Source organism: Heliangelus exortis, chromosome 25 (assembly GCF_036169615.1).
Source record: "Heliangelus exortis chromosome 25, bHelExo1.hap1, whole genome shotgun sequence".
Classification (NCBI taxonomy): Eukaryota; Metazoa; Chordata; class Aves; order Apodiformes; family Trochilidae; genus Heliangelus; species Heliangelus exortis.
In genome coordinates, this window is record NC_092446.1 from 5,921,120 (window position 1) to 5,942,464 (window position 21,345).

Genomic DNA, 21,345 nt, shown 5'->3' on the forward strand with positions numbered 1-21,345 from the left:
AAAAAGACACAAAGGGAAAAGATAAGAAAGAAGAAGATAAAAAAGGAGAGGAAAAGAGTTCAGCTTCAAGAAAAACAAAGACAGAGGAGGAGAAATCCCAGCCAGAGGTGGAGAAGGCAGTGGAGAAGAAACAGGAGACGAAGGCAGGGGCAGAGAGCAGCCCCTGCAAGCCCCCTGCCCCCAGCCCTGCAGATCAGGCCAAGGCTGACGAAGCCTCCAGCATTTTTGATGAGCTCATTGAGAGGGTGAAGAACAACGATGCTGAGGTGACCGAGGTGAACGTGAACAACTCAGACTGCATCAACACCGAGACCCTGGTGCGCTTCACCGAGGCCCTGGAGTTCAACACCGTGGTGAAGCTCTTTGCCTTGGCCAACACCCGCGCCGACGACCATGTGGCCTTCGCCGTGGCCATCATGCTCAAGTCCAACAAGGTGCTGAGGAGCATCAACCTGGACTCCAACCACATCACGGGCAAGGGCATCCTGGCCATTTTCCGTGCCTTGCTGCAGAACAGCACCCTGACGGAGCTGAGGTTCCACAACCAGAGGCACATCTGTGGGGGCAAGACGGAGATGGAGATTGCCAAGCTCCTGAAGGAGAACACCACGCTCCTGAAGCTGGGCTACCACTTCGAGCTGGCGGGGCCACGCATGACTGTCACCAACCTGCTGAGCAGAAACATGGACAGGCAGAGGCAGAAACGCCTCCAGGAGCAGAAACTGGCACAGGAGAAGAAAGACCTCCTGGAGGTGCCCAAGCCTGGAGCTCAGCCACGTGGGTCCCCCACGCCGTCCCCACAGCCGTCCCCCAAAGCTTCCCCCAAAAGCTCTCCTAAGAAAGGGGGGGCACCCGCTGCACCACCCCCACCTCCTCCTCCTCTTGCCCCCCCGCTCATCAGCGAGGACCTGAGGAACTCCCTCTCCCCGGCCACGCAGAGGAAGTTGGGAGAGCGGGCACTGCCGGCCCAGGAGAAGAATTCCCGGGACCAGCTGCTGGCAGCCATCCGCTCCAGCAACCTCAAGCAGCTCAAGAAGGTAAGGGCAGGGCCCTGGGAGCCCAGGGTGTCCCCACTGCCCCCTGCTAACACGCTGTCTCCTCTGGCAGGTGGCGGTGCCGAAGCTCCTGCAGTAGGGACCTGGGGGGGGCTTTGTCCCCACGGCCCGGCGTGGCAGCCCAAGGGACAGTGGCCCTTCTCCTGTTTCCATGACGATCCCTGTGGGACCCTGCAGTGACCGATGCCGAGGAGCAGCGATCCCTCTGGGACAGACGGACAGACAGACAGAGGGGTTGGCCCCAGGAGGCCACCACGGCCCCTCTGCACCTCGTGGCGGGGAAGGTGTTGTCATATTTGTGATGTTGACGGTTGTGAAGCCCCCAAGGTCGCTCTTGGGGCCACCACCACCCCCCCCACCCGCCTGGAGCACCGGGGACAGCGGGATGAGGAGGGGTCTGCAGGGGTGGGGGGGGGGGGCACCCAACATCCCAGCTTGCTTGAGGGTCCCCAGCCTGGGGTGAGCAGAAGGACCCTCCTCACCTGGCAGGGGACAGCCAGACCATTGTCACCTCAAAGCTGGTGTCCCCAGGGGGGTCTCAGGGTTGGGGAGGGTCAGAGGGGATGGGGGCAGCAAGAAGAGAGGGTGGGGGCTAGAGCCTCCAGGACCAATTTTGGAGCTTTTCAGCCCAATTTAGGGTTTGGGGGTGGTTAGAGGTTTTCTCTTCTTGACCCCCACTCTTGATGTGACATCTCCCCCCCCACAACTGTCCCCCATGTGGACACCGACCCTGGGGACAGCAGGGACACCCACCTGGGGACAGCAGGGTGGGCTCCCCGGAGATGGGGAGATAGAGAGCAGTGGGTGGCACACAGGGGACACTGCCTGTCCCCAAGGTGGGTCTGGGGGCCACGCTGGTGCCCCCCGCCGGGAAGCCACCTTGGGGACGTGTATGATGGCGGCCACTGCATCAGCAATAAACGCTCACCCAGCACTTGCCACCGCCTCGGGGACACTGAACCCTGCGGTCCCCTGGGGTCCGGGGGGGTGGCATGGGGGGGGGTGGTTTGGAGAGGTGCTCAGACACCGGCTGGGGGAACCACAGCTCCACATGGAGACCCCAAACTGGGCATCCCGGTTCTGGCGGGACACCCCGGACCGGACCGCCCCGGACGCGACACCCCGGGGGATATCCGGACACCCCGGGGGGTCCGAGCACCCGGAGTCTGGGCTCCCGCCGGCAGGGGGCGCCGTAACGGTACCGGTACCGGCAGCACTCGGTATCAGCCGCCAGGGGGCGCCGTAACGGTACCGGTACCGGCAGCGCTCGGTACGAACCGGCAGGGGGCGCTGTAGCGGTACCGGCAGCGCTCGGTATCAGCCGGCAGGGGGCGCCGTGACGGTACCGGGGCCGTGGCCCCGCAGAGCCCCGGGGCGGTCGGTAGGGGTCGCGGTGCCGCCGTTGCCGCTCGGGCCGGGGAGGTTCCGCTCGGTCCCGGGGCGCTCGGGATGGCGAAGGCGGCGGAGGACAAAAGGCGCAGCGGCGGCGGCGCTGGGGCGATGGGCGCTGGGGCGGCGCCATGAGGAGGAGGAGGAGGAGGAGGTGGCGGCGGCGAGCATGGCGGCGGCGGGAGGAGGCGGCGGCGGGGCGCGGCGGGGTCTGCTGAAGCGGAAACCGAACTTCACGCTGCAGGAGATCGACATCCTGATGAGCGAGGTGCTCAAGTACGAGCAGCTGCTCTTCGGTGCCGCCGCCAGCACCGTCAACGCCTACGAGAAGCAGAAGATCTGGTGGCGCATCACCAACAAGATCAACGCGGCCGGGCGGAACCAGCGCGACATCGGCGAGGTGAAGAACCGGTGGCGGGGACTGCGCCGGAGGGCGAACGATAAAATCACCCGGCACCGGCAGGAAAGGCAGGGACCGACCGCTCGGTCCGCCCCGAGACCAGGCAATGGAAACGGCAATGGGAACGGCTCCGGGCCGGGACCCCCCGAGCTCGGCCCCGGGCCCGCTCCTGGTTGGGGACAGCGCGGAGCCGCCGCCGGGATGGAGCCGCCGGTTCTCAGCGTGGAGGTGGCGGCACCGCACGGTGGGTGCGGGGAGGAGAGGGGGGGACAGGGACACGGGGCACCGGGACCAGAACACAGTGGACAGGGAAACGGGGGACCGGGACAGGGACATGTGATACCGGGACACGGTCACGAGGGACCAGGACATGGATGGATAGGCCGGGACATGGACAGGAGGAACCGAGACAGGGACTTAGGGATCGGGACAGGGAAATGAGACCGGGATGTGGGCACCAGGGACTGGGACAGGTGCAGGAAGGGACTGGGTCAGGGACATGGGGGACCAGGGCAGGGACAGGGGGTCCTGGGGAAGGGGGTCACTGGGACCAAGATGGGTGCATGGAAGGACTGGGTCAGGGACACGGGGGACCGGGACCAGGATGCAGACATGGAGGATCAGGACAGGGGCATGGAGGGGCAAGGAAAGAGAAAGAGGACCAGGACAGGGACATTAGGGCAGTGGGACCAAGGCAGGTGTGTGGAGTGACTGGAACAGGATCACAGGAGATCAGGACCAGGACAGGGACACTGGGACCATAACAGGGGAACTGGGACATGTATAGAGGGACATAGGCAGGAAGATGGAGAACTGGGACAGGGACGTGGGGGACAGGGACATGAGGGCACTAGGACAGGTGTATGGAGGAACTGGGACAAGGAGAAGGACATGAGAGACAGGAGCCCTGGGGAGGGACCAGGACACAGACACAGGGGAACAGGACAGGAATATGAAAGACTGGGACAGGGACACAGGGGAGCAGGACTAGGGCAGATCCATGGGGTGACAGGGACCAGGATGTGCCAGGATGCAGGGGGACCAGCACATGGGGGACCAAGTCAGGGACATGGAGGGCTGGGACAGGGATGTTTGGGGACGAGGATATTGGGGGGACAGGAAAGGGACAAGGGGGACAAGAATGTGGGGTAACCAGGACAGGGACACTGGGGACAATAACAAGGGTACTGGGACCAGGACAGCAGGATGCCAAGATCTGGATGGTGACATTAGGGGCTGGGACCAGGACAGGGACAGGACAGTGGCAGGGGACCAGGATGGTGGCAGGAGCACCGAGACCAATTCAGAGACATGGGGGGACCTGGGTCACAACAGGGGACTGGCACCAGGACAGTGACATGAATGGACTGAGACCAAGACAGGTCCACTGGGGACTCGGACCAAGACAGGGATGTGGAGGTAACTGGCAGTAGGACAGGGACATGTGGGGACCAGGACAAGGACATGAAGATACCAGGGCCACACAGGGACATGGGGACCACATTCAGGGCAGTGATCCGGGAGTCCTGGGACCAGGAGAGGAACAGTGGCCATGGGACAGGGCTGGCCCACACTGAGGGACACAGGTGGGACCAGGACTGGGTGCAGGAGAGGGGACACAGGAGGACGAGGGCGCTGGAGACAGAAGAGGGGTCCGGGTGGCTCGGTCCCTGGGGCTCTGGGGACACGGGGGGTCCCGCCAGCTGCCCCGTGCTCTCCGTCCCTCCCGCAGGCGTCAAGGGGGAAGCGGTGAAGGAGGAACCGGTGGAGGTGAAGACCGAGCCCTTCCCCGGGCCCGGCCCCGAGCGCCGCACATCCCGCTCGGGCCTCCGCTCGCCCGGTGAGGTGTGCGAGGGCTGGAGGAGCCGCAGCCCCCCGCACCCCCCAGAACTCCCCCTGGGTGACCTCAGCGGGCATCAGGAGCCCCTGGGCTCGGATTTCCCCAGCGCCCTCTTGGAGCACGAAGCCCCTCCCCACCTCACTAACTGCGGTGGGGGCCAAACGGGACCCCCGGGGGGGGGGACGGGGACGGGTTTATTGGAGGAGGGGAGGGGGGGGTCGTCACCCGATTGTCCCCATCTGACGCCAGCTGAAAAACGCATCGTGCAGTCCAACGAGCGGCTGGTGCAGGAGGTGCGGGCTTTCCGCCGGGAATATGCCGAGAGCCGGCGGGAGACCAGCGGGGTCCTGCGCCTGATGGCTCAGGCCTTGGGGGGGCTCAGCCGCAGCCTGGCCGAGATCCGGGACCTCTACCTCCAGGAGCGGGGGGTCCCCAAGCCCTGACACCCCACTACCACCACCCCCACGCAGCTGGCTGTGTGACCGCCCTCCCCAACCTTCTCCCCTCGGGGATACTTCCCCCTCCTGTCCCCCCCCACCCCTTTCCAGCACCTGGTTTGTTTATTTTTTTTTTTTTCTTCTTCCCTTCTGCCCACTTGAATAAAAGTCAGAGGTGGTCCCCCCTCCCCCCCCAGATCATGCCCTCCCCCTCCCCATGGTGTCGTTGAGGGGTTTGGGGGGGGGAGGCAATGGGAGATGGGGCAGTGGTTTGTGCCCCCAACCCCCGGGATTTGGGATGGATGGATGGATGGATGGATGGATGGATGGATAGACTGGCCTCACACCTGCAGCCCGCCCCCCTCCCTCCTTCCCAGAATTTGCTATTCTCTGTCCCAAAACCATCCTTCTCCCCACCCACCCACCCTTTTTGAGCAGTGGGGCTGGGAACTGGCCATCCAACCCCAATTCCAGATGGAGAAGCCCTGGGAGGGGAAGAGGAACGAATTGTGTGTGTGTGTCCCTGCATCTCCCTGAGGAGGGGTCTGGGGTTCTGACCCACACCCCCACCCCCCTCAGGATGGAGCAACCGAGACGACACCGTCCGTGGGGCACAAGTTTAATGTCAGCCCAGGGAGGGGGACACGCCGGGGCGGGGGGTGGGTGTGCAAGGGTGCAGCGAGGCTCAGATCTTCCCCCAGCCCCCCCTTGGGTGCTGCCCCCCCCTCCATGGGTGCACCCAGGGCGGAGACACCCACAAAGGGCTCAGTGTGCGGGACAAGAGCCACCCTGTGCTGGTGGCACCGCGTCACCCCTGCCACCGCCGGGAAGGGCCCGATCCTGCCGGGGGGGTGCGGGGGACGGAGGGGTTGAGGGTCCCCGGCCCAGTGATGGGTGGGGGGGTGCTGGGGGTGCTCAGGCTCCGGGGTAGGTGGGCTGTGGCGGAGCGTACGGCGGAGGAGCTGTGGGGGGGAGTGGGATGGGGGGGTCAGATCCCACCAATCCACTGGAACCAGCTGGGGAATAGGGGGGGAGGGTCCCCAATTTCCCTGCCTTGCCCCACCCCCCGCGTGCTCACCTGTGGGGTTGTAGATGGGGGGTCCAGAGGGGTACAGTGGGTACTGAGCAGCAGGGCCAGGCGGGGGGTACACGGGGACAGGGGTGAAGCCAGGCGGGGGGGGCGCGGGGCCGTCCTTGGGGTCCATGGGGAATGGGGCCGGGGGGGGGACAGGGGGGTAGCTGGTGAGCGGGATCTCTGGGCCTGCTGGAGAGATTGGGGGGAGGGGGCTGCAACACCCGGGGATGGGGCAGAGCCCAGGGGGGCCCTTGGGTGTCTGTGGGTCGAGGGGGAAGCTCAGCAGCACCCGCTCCAGGACCCTGCACCCAAAGCCCCCAAACCCGCACACAAGTGCCCTCCTCCTCTGCACCCCAGTGCCCCCCACCCTTTCCAGGCACCACAAATCCCCCACCCTCTACCTACAGCCCCCCTTGCACCCCAAACCCACCCTCAACTCCCCTCTTGTATCCCATCTCCCCAACCTGCAGCCCTCCACCCAAATGCCCCCCCTGCACCCCAACATCTCCCACACCCTCTCAGGCACCCCAAATCCCCTCACCCTCTATCTACAGCCCCCTTGCACCCCAAACCCTTCCTGCATCCAACCCTCACCTTGAAGGCCTCCCCTGCACCCAAGTGCCCCCCCAATACCCCAACATCTCCCCCATCCTCCCAGGCACCCCAAATCCCCTCACCCAACCCAAAGCCCCCACCCTGCAGCCCACCCCTCTCCTCTCAGCCCCCCACCTTGCAGGGGGGTGCGGGGGTGCTGCCGGCGCTGGTAGAGGTAGCAGCAGGAGCACATGAAGCAGCAGACAATGGTGGTGACGATGGCAATGAAGAGAACAACGGCCGAGGCAATGCCTGCGATGGTCTTGGGGCTGCTTGGGGACACGGGGGGACGTGGGGGAGCAGGGCCTGGGAGGGAGCACCCAGGCAGAACCCCCCACTCCCCTGTGGGGTGCACACCCCCCCACCAGTCAGCCCAGTGCCCAGCAGAGAGGGGCACCCATAGGGAACCTACCTGGGGCTGGAAGGATGGGGGCATCCAGGCAAGGACCCGATGGCACGCACCAGTACCAGCACCAGTATCAGCACCAGCACCAGTACCACCCAGCACCACTGCTCAGCACCCAGCACCAGTGCCCAGAACTAGCATGCAGTACCCAGCACCACTGCCCAGCACCCAGTACCTGCACCCCATCCCCATGACCCTAAGGCAAGTTCCCAGCACCCACTGCCCAGGACCACCACCCAGGACCATCACCCATCACCCGTGGACACCTGAAGGCTTAGGCCCCAGCACCCATCACCAAGGTTCAGACGATGAACCACCCACAGACAATGGGTGCACCACCCACCACCCAGCCCCATCACCCAGCACCCTTCACTGGGACCCAGCACCCAAAGGCTCAGCCCCATCACCCATTGCCCAGCACCCAGCACCGGATCCCAGCACATGAAGGCTGCACCCCACCATCCATCGTGGGTTCCAGGACCCAGCTCCCCAAGGCTCAGCCCCATCACCCACCACCCAGCCCCATCACCTGCAGGCTCAGCCCCACCACCCAGCCCCAGTGTCACCTGAAGGCGAGGCAGTGGCGCTGCTGGCGCTCGGTGAGGAGGCGCAGGGGGTCCCGGCAGCAGTACCGCTGGTGGCAGGTGCCGCAGCAGAAGGTGAAGAACTCACAGTCGAAGCCGGGGTGCCAGGACCCGTTCCTGTCCACGTACCACAGGCAGTCCTCGCCCCCCGCCACTGGGGACAGCCGCCCGTCACCGGCGCCTCGGGACAGCGGGACCCCCGGGCACGGGCAGCCCAGTGCCACCAGTGCCACCAGTGCCCCCAGCAGCACAGGGCCACGGGACCTGAGCACTGCCCTGGGGGACAGCCCAGCCCCACTGCTCCCTGCCCCAAACCCCCTGTGCCCCTCTGCCCATGCTTCCCCACTCACTCCTGGATCCTGCCCGCCATCCTTGCAGACCCCACTCCCCGCACAGCCCCCGCTCTCTCCTCCCCCGCCCCCCCCACCCCAGGCCTCCTCCCCGCCCCCCAGGCCTCCGGGCTCTATTTCGGGCCGGTGCCACCTGCGCTCCCAGAAATAGCCCCGGGACGAGGCCGTGGGCGGCCGGAGGTGGCGGGACAGTGGCCGGGAAGCCAGCAGGGTTGGGCCACGTCCCTCAGGCCTCCCAGCTCGCTCCCCACCGGCTCCAAGTGGCTTCTCAGGGGTCTCATATGGGGTTCACTCGCCACCCGACGGGACCACGGCGGCTCCGAGCCAAGAGGGGAAACTGAGGCACAGGCAGCGCGTGTGGGAAACACCCAAATCCCTTGGGACTTGGGCAACCTGGCTCCAGCGGCCACCGGGCATGCTGCTCGCGGGGGCAAGTGGCTCTTGGGGACACCCCGAAAGTGTCAAATGGGGGGTGGGGGAGGACACGCTGCCCAATGGGACCTGGTGGTGCAAGCGACCCCTGAGGAAAGGGGCTGCGTGTGGCAGGGGATCCCACCTCGAGGTGCCCCACAGTCACAGCGGGTGACACCGGGTCCCATCGCAGGGTGGCACCGGGTTTCCCCCCCCCCCCCCCCCCCCAGATGTACCCAGCTCCCTCCGTGTCTCTTACCCAGCGAGGTGGCCAGGGCCACCAGCACGGTCCCGGCCAGGGGCCAACCGCTACCGGGGCCTCCGGTCCCCATCCCGGGGCCGGGCCCGGTGCTCAGCGCTGCCCGGGGCCGGGCTGGGGGCGGCGGCTGCGGGGGCCGCAATGGGCCCGGTGCTGCGGTGCCGCTGTCTCCCGGTACCGGTGGCTCCCGGTGCCGGTGGCTCCCGGTGCCGGCGCAGGCCCGCAGTGACGCCGCAGCCCGGTGCCCCCCCCCGCCGCGGCCCCTCCCGCCGCAGCCGCCGGCCCTCCCGGTCCCCCCCGCCCCCGCCGGGCGGAGCGGCGCCGCCGGGACCCGCGGGCGCGGGCAGGGCCGGGCGGGGCTGCTGGGGAGGGGGCATCGGGCGGCCGGACCGCAACCCGGCCCCCCCGCACTGCCCTCACCCGCACCCCACCCCTGCCCCTCCCCACCCCTGCACCCCCCCGGCTCCCCGGGTTCCCTTCGCTTCTCCCTGCACCCCCTTCCTGCACCCCTGCACCCCACTTCCTGCACCCCTGCACCCCCCTCCCTGCACCCCTGTTCCAGTCTTCCCCACCTCCTGCACCCCCTCCCCGCCCTCCCGCCCCTCCACACCCCCACTCCCCATCATTTCTCAGCCCCCCTTCTCCTACCCCATCCTCCAGCATCTCCTCCCCACCCCAGCACCCCTGATTTCCCCTCCCTCTGCACACCTGCACCTCATCCCTTCGTCCACCCTTGCAGCCCCCTGCACCCCTTCCCCTTGCACCCCTCCCGTGCCCCCCATCTTTTACCCCTGTCCCTTCCCTTCCGCCAGCACCCCCCCAGCACCCTCATCCCTAGGACCCCCTTTCCCAGCACTCCCTTCCCAAACACCCCCCTCCCCAGCATCCTCCAACACCCCCCTCCCACCCAGTCCAGGGACTCACTGGGTGCCAGAGTGGGGGACACCCCCCTTTGTCACCAGGTTCACTCCATCACCACCCCAAGCCCCAGAGACAGGGCTGCACCCCAAAACCACCAGGGCCTGATCCTGGCAAGGTGCCCAGTCCAGGGGGGGACAGAGGTGGCACATCCCAAGGCATTGGACAAGGACAAGAGCACCCCAACGACCACCTTTATTAGAGGCCCCAACCGCGGTGGCACTGTCACATCGGGGTCACGGTGGCACCATCAGCACTGGGGTCACCGTGACAGTGAGGGGACACCAGCCCCAGCCACCTTGTCCCAACCCCATGCTCCCCAGGGCTGCTGGGGTGTGGGGGGCATGGGACAACCCAGTCCCCATTGTCCCTGGGCCAGCCAGGCTGGGCCCCCCGCGGGGGCTTTGGGGAGGGGGTGTCTCCAGGCTTACACCTGTGTGACAATCTCACCGTTCTCAGGCACGTAGACCTGCACGGGGACAGGGACAGCGTCCGGGCCACGCCGCAGGACCTGGAGCGAGGTGGCCTGGGGAGGGACAAAGAGCCCATGGACAGGGACCCCGGTAGTGGGGTGGTCCCCAGAATGTCTGCAGAGACCACCCCATCCTGGGGCAGCCAGTGCTGCCACCTGGGAACACGGGTCCTGCTTGTGGGACCCCACCTGGGACCCTCAAGGAACTCCTGTCCTGCCCTAGGGACCCTCCTGGCACCCCAGGACCAGCCCAGAGGGTCCCTCACAGAGTCCCATCCTGCCTCAAAGGACCTTTAGGTCCTTTGGTCCTGTGCCCAAGACCCTCAGGAGACCCTTGTCCTGGCTGTGAGGCCACCTCAGGGCTCCAATTCTGCTCTAGGGACACTTCTGGCACCTTGGTCCTGTCTCAGAGACCCCTGGTGGCTCCCCAGTCCTGTCCCAGGGGACCCCCAATTCCTCCTTCGGCACTGATCCTCTCCTGGGACCCTCTCAGGACCACAGTCCTGTCCCAGGGACCTTCATGGGACCCCAGGCCTGGCCTGTGGAACCTGGACCTGGCCAGGGGGACTTTCAGAGGGTCCTGATCCTGCTCTGAAGGACCTTGGTCCTGTCCCCAAGATGCTCCTGAGATCATAGTCCTGTCCCAGAGACCTCCCCATGACCCTGGTCCTGCCCCAAGGACCTTCTTGGGACCCCAAGTCTTTTCCATGGCCCCCCTCAGGACCATGCTCCTCCTCTGGAGATCCTCAGAGGACCCCCACCAGAACCACTTGACCCTGAACCACCAGAGGGTCCCAACTCCTGTTGGCTCCCCCCACCCCATCCCTGGGCCCTACCTGAGCCCGTGGCAGGACTCCCAGGGCGATGGGGATGTCCCTGATGTTCCCACCACGAGGTCCCCGGAAGGCCCCTTGCCTGTCGAGGGAGTGGGGACGGGGGGCACCCCGCAGCCGGGCCCGCTGGTGCCAGGACTTCAGCTCCTCGGTGACAGTAGCCTTGGAGAGCCCCCGCCCCCCCGCCGGGGCGTAGTCCTTGAGCGAGGGGGTGCGGACGATGCGGCTGTGGGAAGCCACCAGGCGCTGATAGCGTAAAGGGGCCAAATCCTGCTCGTAGAGGAAAGGCGGGGGGCCGGGGAGGGCCAGGAAACGGTGGGCAGCCCGAGGGTAGTAAGTGGGTTCGGCATGGGGCGGTGGGAGCTGCTGGGGGGCGGGCGGTGGGAAGGAGACGTCAGGGCTGCTGCTGCCCGGGGAGGTGGCGTGGGAGACGCTGGAGAGGTCGGAGATGCTGTCGTCGGAACCCGAGTGGCAGTTGGGGCCGGGGGGGGGGATGCAGGAGGCGGGCACTGTCACCGTGTAGTAGGTGGGACGGCGGCGGGGGACGGCGCTGCGACCCCGCGGCTCCCCGGGATGCCAGCACGATTCCACCCTGCAGAGGGAAGGTTGGCTCCAGCCCCCTGCTCCCAGGGGTTATATCCAACCCCTTCCCAGGGATTATCTCTAACATCCTCCCATGGATTGGTTCCATCCCCAATGGGGACATCTCCAACCTTCTCCTATGGTTTGGTTTCATCCTTCCATTGGGGCCATCTCCAACCTCTTCCCCATGGGCTGAGCTCCATCACCTCCATGAGGATATCTCTATCCTCTTCCCCATGGGATCGTCTCCATCCCCATGGCTTTAGCTCCATCCTCCCCATGAGGATATCTCCGACCTCCTCCTCCTCATGGAGTTATCTCCAGTCTCCTCCCCATTGGGCTGAGCTCCATCCTCCCCACAGAACCATCTCCCACCTTCTCCCCATGGGACCATCTCCCACCTACTCCCCATGGCTCCAGTTCCATCATCTCCATGAGGTCACCCCCACCCTCCTCTCCATGAGGTGACTTCCATCCTCCCCACAGCTTTATCTCCATCCTCCTCCCCACGGGGTTCTCTCCATCCCCCCCTGCAGCCCCCTCGTCGCCCCCTTCCCACGCACAGGACATACCTGAGGCTCTGGGACTGTCCCCTCCGGCCGGGTGGCTCCGGGGTGCTGGGGGCACTGGATCCCACCTGCCGGCACAGCACCAGAGTCCTGACGGGGACGAAGCGATAGGGAGGGACCTCCCCGCCCCCCCCGCCCACCGGGGAGGCTGCGGGGGCGGGGCTGCCGGGGGCGTCCGGGGAGGAGGACCCGGGGTAGCCCCGCGACCCTCGGTTGTTGTCCCCGTCCCCGGGGTCACCGCTCGGTGGTTTCTTGGTCTTCTCATAGGGTCCATCCAGGCTGGTCTCCCGCCAGGGACTGGGGGGCAGCCCCGAGACGCCCTCCTGAGGGGGCTTCTGGGGGGACGGGGACCCCTGCGGGGTGACAGGTCCCAGCGGCCGCGTGTCCTCTAGGGGAGAGATGGTGGGGATGGAGGGGACACAGCGGGACACAACGGGACACAAAGGGACACAGAACAAAGAGGCACAGGGGAGCACAGGGGGACACAAGGTGACACAGGGGGACAGAAAGGGACACAAGGGGACACAGAAGAACACAAGGAGACACAAAGGAAGGAACACAAAGGGACATAGGGAGTACAAGAGGACAGCAGGGCCCCCCCAGTGTCCCCCCTGTCCCCGCAGCCCCTCACCCTCCTCCAGCAGGGCACTGTCGGACAGGGAGCTCTCCTCCGAGGTGCTGAGTTCTGCAGGGACGGGGGGGACAGCGCGGGGGTGGGGAGGGGGCTGGGGCCACCGGGGGGCCCAAGAGGCTCCCACAGCCCCCGCCACCACCCAGCTTGTCCCCGCGGGCCCCCCCTCCCCGCTCTCCCATGCCGCTTGTCCCGACACGCTCCGGGCCGGCGGTACCGGCTGGGCCGGCTCTGCCAGCGGCAGCTCCCGGCCTGCCTGGACCCGGCGGGACCTGGGGTGTCGGGAAGGTTGGGGGGTACCGGGAGGGGATGGGGGGAACGAGCCACTGTGTCCCCCCCGTCCCTGAAGGGGTGAGGGTGAGGGGGGGTTCCCCGGCCACCCAGCGGGTGCACTGGGTTGGGGGGGGGGTGTTGGGGTGTGTTTATGCAACCTGCACGGAGGGACCATTGAGGTGCAGCCAGCGGGAGAGGGAATTTGGGGGTGCATTTATTAGGGTACATGCACCAGGGATGAGGTAGTGGGGTGCAATGACAGTGGGTGAGGTTTTGGGGGTGCATTCATGGGGCTGCATGCAGCAGGGATGAGGTATCAGGGTGCAATCACCAGGGGTGAGGTTTTGGGGTTGCATTCATGGAGGTGCAATCACTGGGGGTGAATTATTGGGGTGCATTCGTGGGGATGCATGCACTAGTGTTGAGGTATTGGGGTGCAATGACAGGGGATGAGGTTTTGGCAGTGCATTCAGGGGGTGCAACAACCAGGGATGGTCTCTTGGGGTGCAGTCACCAGGGTGAGGTTTTGGGGGTGCAGCCAGCTGGGATGAAGGTTTGGGGTGCATTCAGAAGGGTGCAATCACCAGGGGTGAATTATTGGGGTGCATTCACAGGGAGGTGGATGTGACAGGGGTGAGGTATTGGGGTGCAGTCCCTGGGAATCACATCACAGGGTGTACTCAAAAGGTGAAGTATTGGGGTGCATTCCCCAGGGTGCACCCACCAGGAGAGCGTGTCAGGGTGTCTTATTTTGGGGTGTATTCCTGGGGAGAGAATTTTGGTGGCACACAGCAGGGGTGGGATCTTGGGGTGCATCCAGGGGACAGGAAAACGGGATGCCCTCACTCAGGATGGGATTTTGGGGTGCATCCAGGGGGGTGAATTCACCAGGGATTACATTCAATTGGGGTGCAGCCTTCCTTCCCCCCATATGACATTCTGGTCTGCAGCACCCACCCCCCAACCCAGCTGCCCCCATATCCCCCTCCATCCCCTCCCAAGGCAGGAGGGAAGGGGGACATGGGGGGGGAGGGGGCACAGGGTGGGTGCTCACCCTCTGCACCAAGGGTGTTGCTGGCACTGAGCGGGCGCCGTGCAGCCAGCCCCCGGTGCTGGTGCAGGATGTTCTCCAGATCCTTCAGCTTCTGCTCCTCCAGCAGTGCCGCCGTCAGACGCCTCTTCCGCAGCCTCTTCCCGATGTTCTCCTCGCGACACAGGCGCCGGGCGGCCTTGGCAATCTGCAGCTGCAGGGCCAGGTCCCTCTCCAGGGCACTCAGAGGGTCCTGGGGGAGTGGGACAGACAGGGGACACGTTCAGCACCCCCCTGACACCCGGCACCCTCCAATATCTGAAGGGGCCACAGGAAAGGTGGGGTTGGGCATTTGACTCCAGGGTTTAAGGAGAGGACCAAGGGAAATGGGTTAAAACTTGAGGAGAGGAGATTGAGGTTGGAGATGAGGAAGAAATTGTTTGGGGTGACGGTGCTGAGCCCCAGGTTGCCCCCAGAAGCTGTGGCTGCCCCATCCCTGGCAGTGTCCAAGGCTGGATGGGGCTTGGAGCAACCTGGGCTGGGGGAGGGGTCCCTGACCATGGGGGGGGGGAGGAGAGGAGTTCTGAGGTTCCTCCCAACCTCAGCCACTCTGTGGTTCTGTGACCTGTGGGTGATGCTGCTGGGTGACATCTTTAGCAGCTGCTCCCCAACCCCCCCCCCCCATTGACCCCCCACATCCCCTGGCACCCCAGGGACCTCCTCACCGCCCTGTGCAGGACGAGGGTCTCATCCAGCTTGAAGGCGGCTCCGATCCTGCGCCGCACCTTGGGGGGCTTCTCCCCGGCTTTCAGGGGGTACTCGCGGGGCAGCGTCCCTGTCAGCTCCTGGGGGGGGGGGCAGGGGGGCAGTGAGGCAGGGGTGCAGCAGGGTGGGGGTCTGGGGCAGGGGGTGTCCCCCCCCCACTCACCGCCTCCCGCAGGCAGAGCCTCCGCAGCTCCTGCACGCAGCCCTCCAGCCGCAGCTCCAGCACCTGCCGCTGCCTGCGTCCCGCCTGCACCCGCTCCCTGGGGGGGGGCACCGGGCTCTGCGGGCCTGGGGATGGGAGGGGGGACAGGTGGGCAGACGGATGGGATGAGAGACCCACACACACCTCCCATCAGCCTCCCTGATTCAGTTTACCCCAAAAGCCCCCCGAAGCCCCCCTGATCAGTTTCCCCCAACACCCCCCAATAACCCGACTCCTTGCCTCAGGTTCCCCCAGACCCCCCCAAAACCCCCATCCTCCCTGACTCACTTTCCTCCCAACTCTCCCCCAACCCCCCCAGCCCCCCGCCTCTGTTCCCCCCAACCCCCCCACCACTGGATTCCCTCAGTTTCCCCCCATATTCCCTGCCCCAGATTCCCCCCAAACTCCCCAGCTCATTTTCCCCCAACCCCACCACCCCCCCTGCCCCAGTTTCTCCACATCCCCAGGAACAGAGGGGGCAATGTAACACCAGCGGTGCCCCCCCCCCCCCCCAGCAGCACCCATGGGTGCAGCCGTGCTTTCCCAGCACGGGGGGGGAGGGGGGGGGGAACACGGACACACGGGGAAGGTTTCGCCCTGACTCAGCCACCCCCCAGCGAAACCCGGCTGAGTCACAGCCAGCCCAGGGCCCCCCCGCCACGCTTCGCTGCCCCCCCCCCCCCATCCCGTCCTACCCTCCTCTCCCCCAGGAGTTTTTTGTGTCCCCAGAGTGTCCCCATGCACTGAACTGTCTCGGGAGTGAGGCGGGGGGAGGGGGTGATGCACGTCCACCAGAGCACATTTAGGGGTCGGGGGCACCCTAAAAACACTCACCCCCCCTCCAAAATAAATCCCCCCCCCGGCACTCACCCGAGTGCAGCATGATACCGCTGTCGCTGTCGCTCACCTCCCCCATGCCCGGCCGGGACCCTAAGGGTGACACCAAAGGGACCCCTTGTCCCCTCACCGCCCCCCGGGCAGCACCCATGGGTGCGCCCCTCCCTGCAGCCCCCTCAGCTCCCAGCATCGCCCCCACCCCCACCCCACCCTCCCAAGTCCCTGCGGGCAGCGATGGCGTCGGGGGTGGGGGTTTGGGGGTGGGGGGCAGGCGCGGTGCTGGTTCCGTTTCTGTCTTCCTGGAGGGCCCGCGATAAACAAAGGTGAGCGCGCACGTGCCCGGGGTGCCGGGACCATCCCGGGGCCAAAGGTGCTGGGGGTGCGCCCCCCCCCCCCCCACTCCCTCCGGTTCCCCCCACCCCCATCTCCCCACCCCTGATGGTTTTGCTCTCCCTCCCCCACCCCTCATTGATTCCCTCACCTGGGCTGGAGGCGGTGGGGACCCCGGGGACGGGGCTGTCCCCCCCTCCTCAGCCCCCCAATCCCCCCCGGTACGGTGAGGGGGGGGATGGGTGCGCGCAAAGCCCGGGGGGGGATGGGGGGTTGGGGGTGTCTCTCCCCCACTCTGTTTTTCCCCCCCTACCCCTCCGCCGTGCCTCAGTTTCCCTCAGTGAGGAGGGGGAACGATTGGAGAAACTGAGGCAGGGTCTGGCGGGGGCTGCGGGGGGCCGGGGCCTTACCTGGGCGCTGTCCGCTCCGGCGGCTGCGGTGCGGGGCGGGCGCGGGGACGTGTCGGGGCTTGAGGCGGAGGGAGGAGCGGGGCAGGAGCAGCCCCGGCCTCGCCCCACAGCCATGGCCGCCACCACGGGGCCTGTGGCACTGCTGGCACGGGACGGCGTGGGGTGGCACAGCGTGGCGGAGGCTGTGACAGCACGGGCTGGGGGTGAGGTGGCACCGTGGGTTTTGGGGTGGGATGTGGAGGGCACTGGGGGGGGAGGTGGTGGCACTGTGGGACAGGGTAGGACATGGCGTGGAGTGGCAGAGGGTGACACGGAGTGGCACGGTGTGACACGGTGGGTATGGCATGGAATAACCTTGGGCTGGGGGGGGGGGGTCAGGTGGCACTGTGGGACACGGTGTGACACGGTGTGACATGGTGTGGAGTGGCATGGAGTGGCACGGCACCCTGTGGTGTGTGGCATGGCACAGCCTGGCACTGGGGGGTGACATGGCTCTGTGTTTGGCATGTAGGAGCATGGCAGGGGACAGCACGGCATGTCACAGGTGTCACAGGTGTCACAGCATAACCCGGCACAGCCTCACACGCCCAGTGCCCTCCTAGTGCCACACAGGGACACTGTCCCCATCCATTCCCCGCGTGGTGGGGACATGGCCAGGGGGCGGGCAGGGACCCGGTGCTGGCAGCGCTGGCACTGTCCCCAAACCGGGACCTGCCGGCAGCTGAGGTGGCCTGTCCCTGTCCCTGTCCCCAGGCTGGAGGGGCAGGTGAGGGGCAGAGCCGGGCTGAGCCAGGACAGGCTGCGGGCAGGCGCTGCGGTGCCCGGTGCGGTGCGGGATGACTCAGGGCGGTCCCATCCTGCACTAGGGACAGGGACAGAGGGCAGGGTGCGGGGCAGGGTGCGGGCAGGGAGAGGTGGAAACAGGGCGGGTGCGGGGCTGGGTGCGGGAAGGGAACAGAATACAGGTAGGGTGCAAAGGGAGAGGCAGGGGAGGTACGGGCAGGGGACAGGCAGGGGACAGGCAGGGGACAGGCAGCAGTGCTGCCCTACACTTCCCCACCCTCAACCCCGTCCCCCCCAGATGCCGATTCCCCCGTGATTTGGGGGAATTTTCCAACTTTTCCGGGGCCTCGCGGCACGGGGCAGTGTGGGGACAGAATCCGCGGCAGCGCCTCCCTCCAACCCCCCCCCCCCGGCGGGGGTAAAAAGAACGCGAAGACTGAAATATCTCCTTAGCGCTGCGGTTCAACTGGGGTTAACTGGGATTAAATAGGAATTAACCCCAGCGACCCCCGCTCGGGGCCGCCCCTGCGCTGAGCGCCCCGGCATATCGGGGGAGTATTGGGCGAGTACGGGGGGATTCCAGGGGGGCATTGGGGGAGTACCAGGGGGGTGTCAGGGGGTACCGAGGGGTATCAGGGGGTACTGGGGGATAGCAAGGGGGTACCGGGGGTGTACTGGGGGGGTACCGGGGGATACCGGGGGTGATGACATAGCTGCTGCCCTTGCAGAGCCCCTCGCCCAGCACCCACCAGTTCCCCCCAGCCCTGCTTGGTGCAGACCAAGGTGATGTTGGCCACCTCCAGGTTCAGCACCGAGGTGTCCAACCCCCCCTCAGCTGCTCCTCCCACACGGTGATGAAGAGGAACCAGGCTGAGGAGGAAGATGAAGGAGCAGAGGCTGGAGATGAAGATGGTGGTGAAGCAGACCTCCTACCCGGTCACTGGTGGATAATCCTAGCTGTCCCAGTGCCCCCCCAGTGCAGGCAGTAGGTGGTTGGGTGTTTGATTTGAAGAACTGCTCAAACCCCAAAGCTCACACTTTCTCCCCACCAGGGTGGAAGGGGCAGGAGGTGACAAAGGTTTCAGTTGGGCAGCAGAACAAAAGAACATTCCATGGGAGGACAGAACCCCCCGAAAAGAGGGGGCTGGGGAGGAGAAGACTCCACGTGGTGGCTGAAGACCTTGGGCAGACACCAACCTGCAGCTGGGCTGGTGGGACCACCACCCAACCAAGCCACCAGCCCTCCTGGCAGCTCTGCACCATCACCCCAACCCCAACCAATGTCCCCATCCCTGTCCCCAACACATTGACATCAAGAACACCCAATGGACTCCTTTATTTCCTGTGGTTTGGTGACAGGGGTGGGGGTGATGGTTGTCACCACGGCACTGCCAGCTCAGTCCAACCCCAGTGTCCCAGTACTCACCACACTGGGGACACCAGGGAGGTGGCACTTGCGACCAGCCCCCCCCCCCCCCCATGAGCTCTCCTGTTCCCAGTGCTGGGATATGCTGGGATATGCTGGGGGTGCCCGGGGGGTCCTGGGGGTCCCTCTGTCCGTGCTGGGTCCCTCTCAGGTCTGGCGGGCGCTGGGCTCCACCAGTGGCAGCTTCCTCAGCCCCTCCCGTGCCAGCAGGAACTCGGGACGGGGCTCTGGGTCAGGGCCTACCGGCACCGCCTGCTCCTGCTGGGAGTGGGGGTGGCTGTGGGTCCCACTCAGGGGTCTCTGGGTGTCCCCACAGCCTGGAACCTCTCCTGACCCGGGTGTTCCATCAGGTCTGCCTCCAACAGTTCTCCCCATGACCCGGCCACCTCCCAGTTTGGGTGTCCCATCACCAAGTGTCCCAGCACCAAGTGTCCCCATGAGCAGGACACAGCCTGACCTGGGTGCCCCAACACCCCGGGGACGATGGGGAGGGAGGGAGGGAAGGAGAGAGAATGCTGGGGTGAAGACAGGAGCTGGGCTGGATGGAAGGACAGATGGATAGGGGGACAGGTGGATGGATGGAAGGACAGATGGATGGAAGGACAGATGGATGGAAGGACAGATGTGCCACCACAAACCTCCTCAAGCCTCTGGTGTCGTTTCCTCAGCTGCTGCTCCAGGTCTGAAGGAGGTCCTCTCAGCTCCTCTCTCAGCTGCCTCAGCCTCCTGCTCTCCAGCACCCGTGGGAGCTCAGCCCGGTGCCGGGGCAGGAGACCCCTGTGGAACAGACAGACAGACAGACAGATCGCCATCAGCGGCCACCCTGCTGGGGACTGTCCCCTCCCCACCCCCGGCCCTGTCCCCTCACCTGCTGTGGCTGAAGAGCAGCTCCCGGTGCAGCTCCCGGTGGCTCCGGGACTCCCAGACCGGGTTTGGCACCTTCTTGGGCTGGATGAGGCCCCTGTGGCCATCGGTGGCCGTGGCTGGGGAGGGGACATCGGCCCTGAGATCCTCTGGGGGGGCAGCAGGGTCACCAGGGGGTGGGATCACCATGGGATGGGGTCACCAGGGTATGGGGTCACCAGGGGAAGATGTCACCAGAAGGGCAAGGGGTCACCAGGGAACAGGGTCACCAGAAGCATGGGGTCACCATGGGTTGGGGTCACCATGCGTTGGGGTCACCATGGGTCAGGGTCACTGTAGGGTGGGCTCACCATGGGATGGGGTCACCAGGAGGGCTGTGGTCAGCAGTGGGAGAGGGTCACCATAGGATGGGGTCATGGGGGATGGGGTCACCACAAGGGATGAGCCAACCTGGGACAGAGTCACCAAGGGTGAGGTGACACCACCCAGCTCCTTCACCTGGTGCCACATGCCAGCACAGGGAGAGATCCTGGACACCACCCCCGGGGTCCCCAGCTCAGGGGTCTCGGGGTGGCACATCCAGGGTCCCCAGATGCTGGCACCTTCCAGGATCCCTGTGTCCCAGTACCCAGAGCACCCCATGGTCCCCGTCTCTTCCCATCACCTCTTGGAGTCCTCATTATCCCTGGGATTCCCACCATCCATTGTGTGGCTGTCACCCTTCAGGCCCCCATTGTCCCTGGTGTCCCTAATTGTCCCTGGTGTCCCTGTCACCCCCAGGTCGCCCAGCACCCACCTGTCACCGTGCTGCTCCTGGGGGCATCCTTGTCACCCTGGCAAAGGCAGAGGGGGACACAGAGGGTCACCTGGACTGTCCCTGTCTCCGGGTCCTCCCCAAGCTGGGGACACGGTGGGGGACACTGCCATGTCCCTGCTCGTCACCCCCACCGCAGCTGTGGGTCCTGTGGGGCTGGGCACCCTCTGCCCCTTCGTGGCTGTCACCCGTGGGGACAGAGTCACCCCCTGCGACTACGGGTGGCCAAGGGTTCCCGGGGACAGCGTGGGGACAGCCAGACCTTTGCCTTGGGGACATCCCCGGGGGTGGCCCCTGCAGTCCCCTCCCACCACCCAGGAGATGGGGTCCGCATCCCGGGGCTGGGGTCTGTCCCTGTCCCCTGGTGTCCCCTCCCGCTGCCACCACTCACCCTCTTGCTCTGCGACTGTCCCACGTCCCCAACGCCGCCGGTCCTTGTCCCCGCGCCCCGGGGGGCTGGGGACATGGGACAGGGGGGGGGGTCCCCCAGCCCGGCTGCTCGCCCGGTGGCTCTGCCGGGGGGGGTGACAGGGCTGGGGACAGGGATGGCGGCCCCGCTCCTGCCAGACAAAGCCATTAAGCTCCGGGATTATCCCGGACAGTGCCGAGGGGACGGGGACACCGGGACACGGGGACATGGGGACACGGGACACGTGTCCTGCGTGAGGGTGGCACCGCGCCCCTCCACTGCGGGCACTGCGACCCGCGGGGGGCACTGGGGTCTATTGGGGGCACTGGTCCTAGTGGGGTCACTGGGGTCTTCTGGGGGCACTGGTGTCGCTGGGAGCACTGGTCCCACTGGGTGA

The 21,345-nt window shown here is 66.2% G+C and overlaps 5 protein-coding genes and 1 long non-coding RNA gene across 13 annotated transcripts in view; 3 read left to right on the plus strand and 3 right to left on the minus strand.

Moving 5' to 3' along the window:
* LMOD1 (leiomodin 1) overlaps positions 1 to 2,000 on the plus strand; it is a 2,672-nt gene extending 672 nt beyond the window's left edge. Inside the window, exons 2-3 of the mRNA XM_071768150.1 lie at positions 7 to 1,037; positions 1,108 to 2,000. Coding sequence (XP_071624251.1) covers positions 7 to 1,037; positions 1,108 to 1,134 — 1,058 coding nt within the window. The 3' untranslated portion in view covers positions 1,135 to 2,000. The remainder of the gene's footprint in view (positions 1 to 6; positions 1,038 to 1,107) is intronic.
* A 469-nt stretch (positions 2,001 to 2,469) lies between these two features.
* On the plus strand, positions 2,470 to 5,302 carry LOC139807396 (myb-related transcription factor, partner of profilin-like). The gene is made up of 2 exons (XM_071768332.1): positions 2,470 to 3,088; positions 4,577 to 5,302. The coding sequence occupies exons 1-2, from the start codon at positions 2,614 to 2,616 to the stop codon at positions 5,125 to 5,127; spliced, it is 1,026 nt and encodes a 341-aa protein (XP_071624433.1). The 5' UTR covers positions 2,470 to 2,613; the 3' UTR covers positions 5,128 to 5,302.
* A 422-nt stretch (positions 5,303 to 5,724) lies between these two features.
* SHISA4 (shisa family member 4) lies at positions 5,725 to 9,210 on the minus strand. 2 transcript variants are annotated; one of them, XM_071768458.1, is made up of 5 exons: positions 8,801 to 9,210; positions 7,763 to 7,934; positions 6,926 to 7,059; positions 6,200 to 6,382; positions 5,725 to 6,083 (listed from the first exon to the last, which is right to left on the minus strand). In XM_071768458.1, exons 1-5 carry the CDS (start codon positions 8,871 to 8,873, stop codon positions 6,037 to 6,039), a joined length of 609 nt encoding a protein of 202 aa, XP_071624559.1. In that variant the 5' UTR covers positions 8,874 to 9,210; the 3' UTR covers positions 5,725 to 6,036. The 2 variants fall into 2 exon arrangements, with proteins under 2 accessions (XP_071624559.1, XP_071624560.1); XM_071768459.1 differs by lacking the exon at positions 8,801 to 9,210 and adding an exon at positions 8,131 to 8,199 and having other exon boundaries at positions 6,200 to 6,385.
* Positions 9,211 to 9,896: 686 nt separating this feature from the next.
* Positions 9,897 to 17,390, minus strand: INAVA (innate immunity activator). Of its 3 annotated transcripts, none has more exons than XM_071768328.1 (9): positions 16,653 to 17,390; positions 15,946 to 16,005; positions 15,037 to 15,161; positions 14,834 to 14,953; positions 14,133 to 14,361; positions 12,806 to 12,859; positions 12,178 to 12,562; positions 11,027 to 11,615; positions 9,897 to 10,187 (listed from the first exon to the last, which is right to left on the minus strand). In XM_071768328.1, the coding sequence occupies exons 1-9, from the start codon at positions 17,167 to 17,169 to the stop codon at positions 10,146 to 10,148; spliced, it is 2,121 nt and encodes a 706-aa protein (XP_071624429.1). In that variant the 5' UTR covers positions 17,170 to 17,390; the 3' UTR covers positions 9,897 to 10,145. The 3 variants fall into 3 exon arrangements, with proteins under 3 accessions (XP_071624429.1, XP_071624427.1, XP_071624428.1); XM_071768326.1 differs by having other exon boundaries at positions 9,897 to 10,244; positions 16,653 to 17,388; XM_071768327.1 differs by lacking the exon at positions 12,806 to 12,859 and having other exon boundaries at positions 9,897 to 10,244; positions 16,653 to 17,389.
* LOC139807401 (uncharacterized) lies at positions 16,766 to 18,761 on the plus strand. Of its 2 annotated transcripts, XR_011730541.1 has the most exons (3): positions 16,769 to 16,855; positions 18,164 to 18,378; positions 18,488 to 18,761. It is a non-coding gene; the product is annotated as an uncharacterized lncRNA (long non-coding RNA). The 2 variants fall into 2 exon arrangements; XR_011730542.1 differs by lacking the exon at positions 18,164 to 18,378 and having other exon boundaries at positions 16,766 to 16,855.
* LOC139807399 (protein FAM107B-like) lies at positions 18,753 to 21,147 on the minus strand. Of its 4 annotated transcripts, XM_071768342.1 has the most exons (6): positions 20,931 to 21,147; positions 20,522 to 20,558; positions 20,076 to 20,099; positions 19,730 to 19,844; positions 19,500 to 19,638; positions 18,753 to 19,122 (listed from the first exon to the last, which is right to left on the minus strand). In XM_071768342.1, the coding sequence occupies exons 1-6, from the start codon at positions 21,114 to 21,116 to the stop codon at positions 19,009 to 19,011; spliced, it is 615 nt and encodes a 204-aa protein (XP_071624443.1). In that variant the 5' UTR covers positions 21,117 to 21,147; the 3' UTR covers positions 18,753 to 19,008. The 4 variants fall into 4 exon arrangements, with proteins under 4 accessions (XP_071624443.1, XP_071624444.1, XP_071624442.1 ...); XM_071768343.1 differs by lacking the exon at positions 20,076 to 20,099; XM_071768341.1 differs by lacking the exon at positions 20,931 to 21,147 and having other exon boundaries at positions 18,753 to 19,119; positions 20,076 to 20,709.
* Between the last annotated feature and the right edge of the window lie 198 nt (positions 21,148 to 21,345).

Excerpts from the sequence above, each read along its gene's own strand:
- LOC139807396 (XM_071768332.1), top strand. The coding sequence starts at position 2,614 with ATGGCGGCGGCGGGAGGAGGCGGCGGCGGGGCGCGGCGGGGTCTGCTG. Across the intron at positions 3,089-4,576 it reads GGAGGTGGCGGCACCGCACG|GCGTCAAGGGGGAAGCGGTG; the intron begins GTGGGTGCGGGG and ends TCCCTCCCGCAG.
- SHISA4 (XM_071768458.1), bottom strand. The coding sequence starts at position 8,873 with ATGGGGACCGGAGGCCCCGGTAGCGGTTGGCCCCTGGCCGGGACCGTG. Across the intron at positions 7,935-8,800 it reads GGCCCTGGCCACCTCGCTGG|TGGCGGGGGGCGAGGACTGC; the intron begins GTAAGAGACACG and ends GGCTGTCCCCAG. Across the intron at positions 6,084-6,199 it reads CCCCATCTACAACCCCACAG|CTCCTCCGCCGTACGCTCCG; the intron begins GTGAGCACGCGG and ends TCCCCCCCACAG.
- INAVA (XM_071768326.1), bottom strand. The coding sequence starts at position 17,169 with ATGCTCCTACATGCCAAACACAGAGCCATGTCACCCCCCAGTGCCAGG. Across the intron at positions 15,162-15,945 it reads CGGTATCATGCTGCACTCGG|GCCCGCAGAGCCCGGTGCCC; the intron begins GTGAGTGCCGGG and ends TCCCATCCCCAG. Across the intron at positions 11,616-12,177 it reads GGACAGTCCCAGAGCCTCAG|GGTGGAATCGTGCTGGCATC; the intron begins GTATGTCCTGTG and ends TTCCCTCTGCAG.
- LOC139807399 (XM_071768340.1), bottom strand. The coding sequence starts at position 20,367 with ATGGGGTGCTCTGGGTACTGGGACACAGGGATCCTGGAAGGTGCCAGC. Across the intron at positions 19,639-19,729 it reads CTGCTCTTCAGCCACAGCAG|GGGTCTCCTGCCCCGGCACC; the intron begins GTGAGGGGACAG and ends TCTGTTCCACAG. Across the intron at positions 19,123-19,499 it reads GACACCAGAGGCTTGAGGAG|CAGGAGCAGGCGGTGCCGGT; the intron begins GTTTGTGGTGGC and ends CCCCACTCCCAG.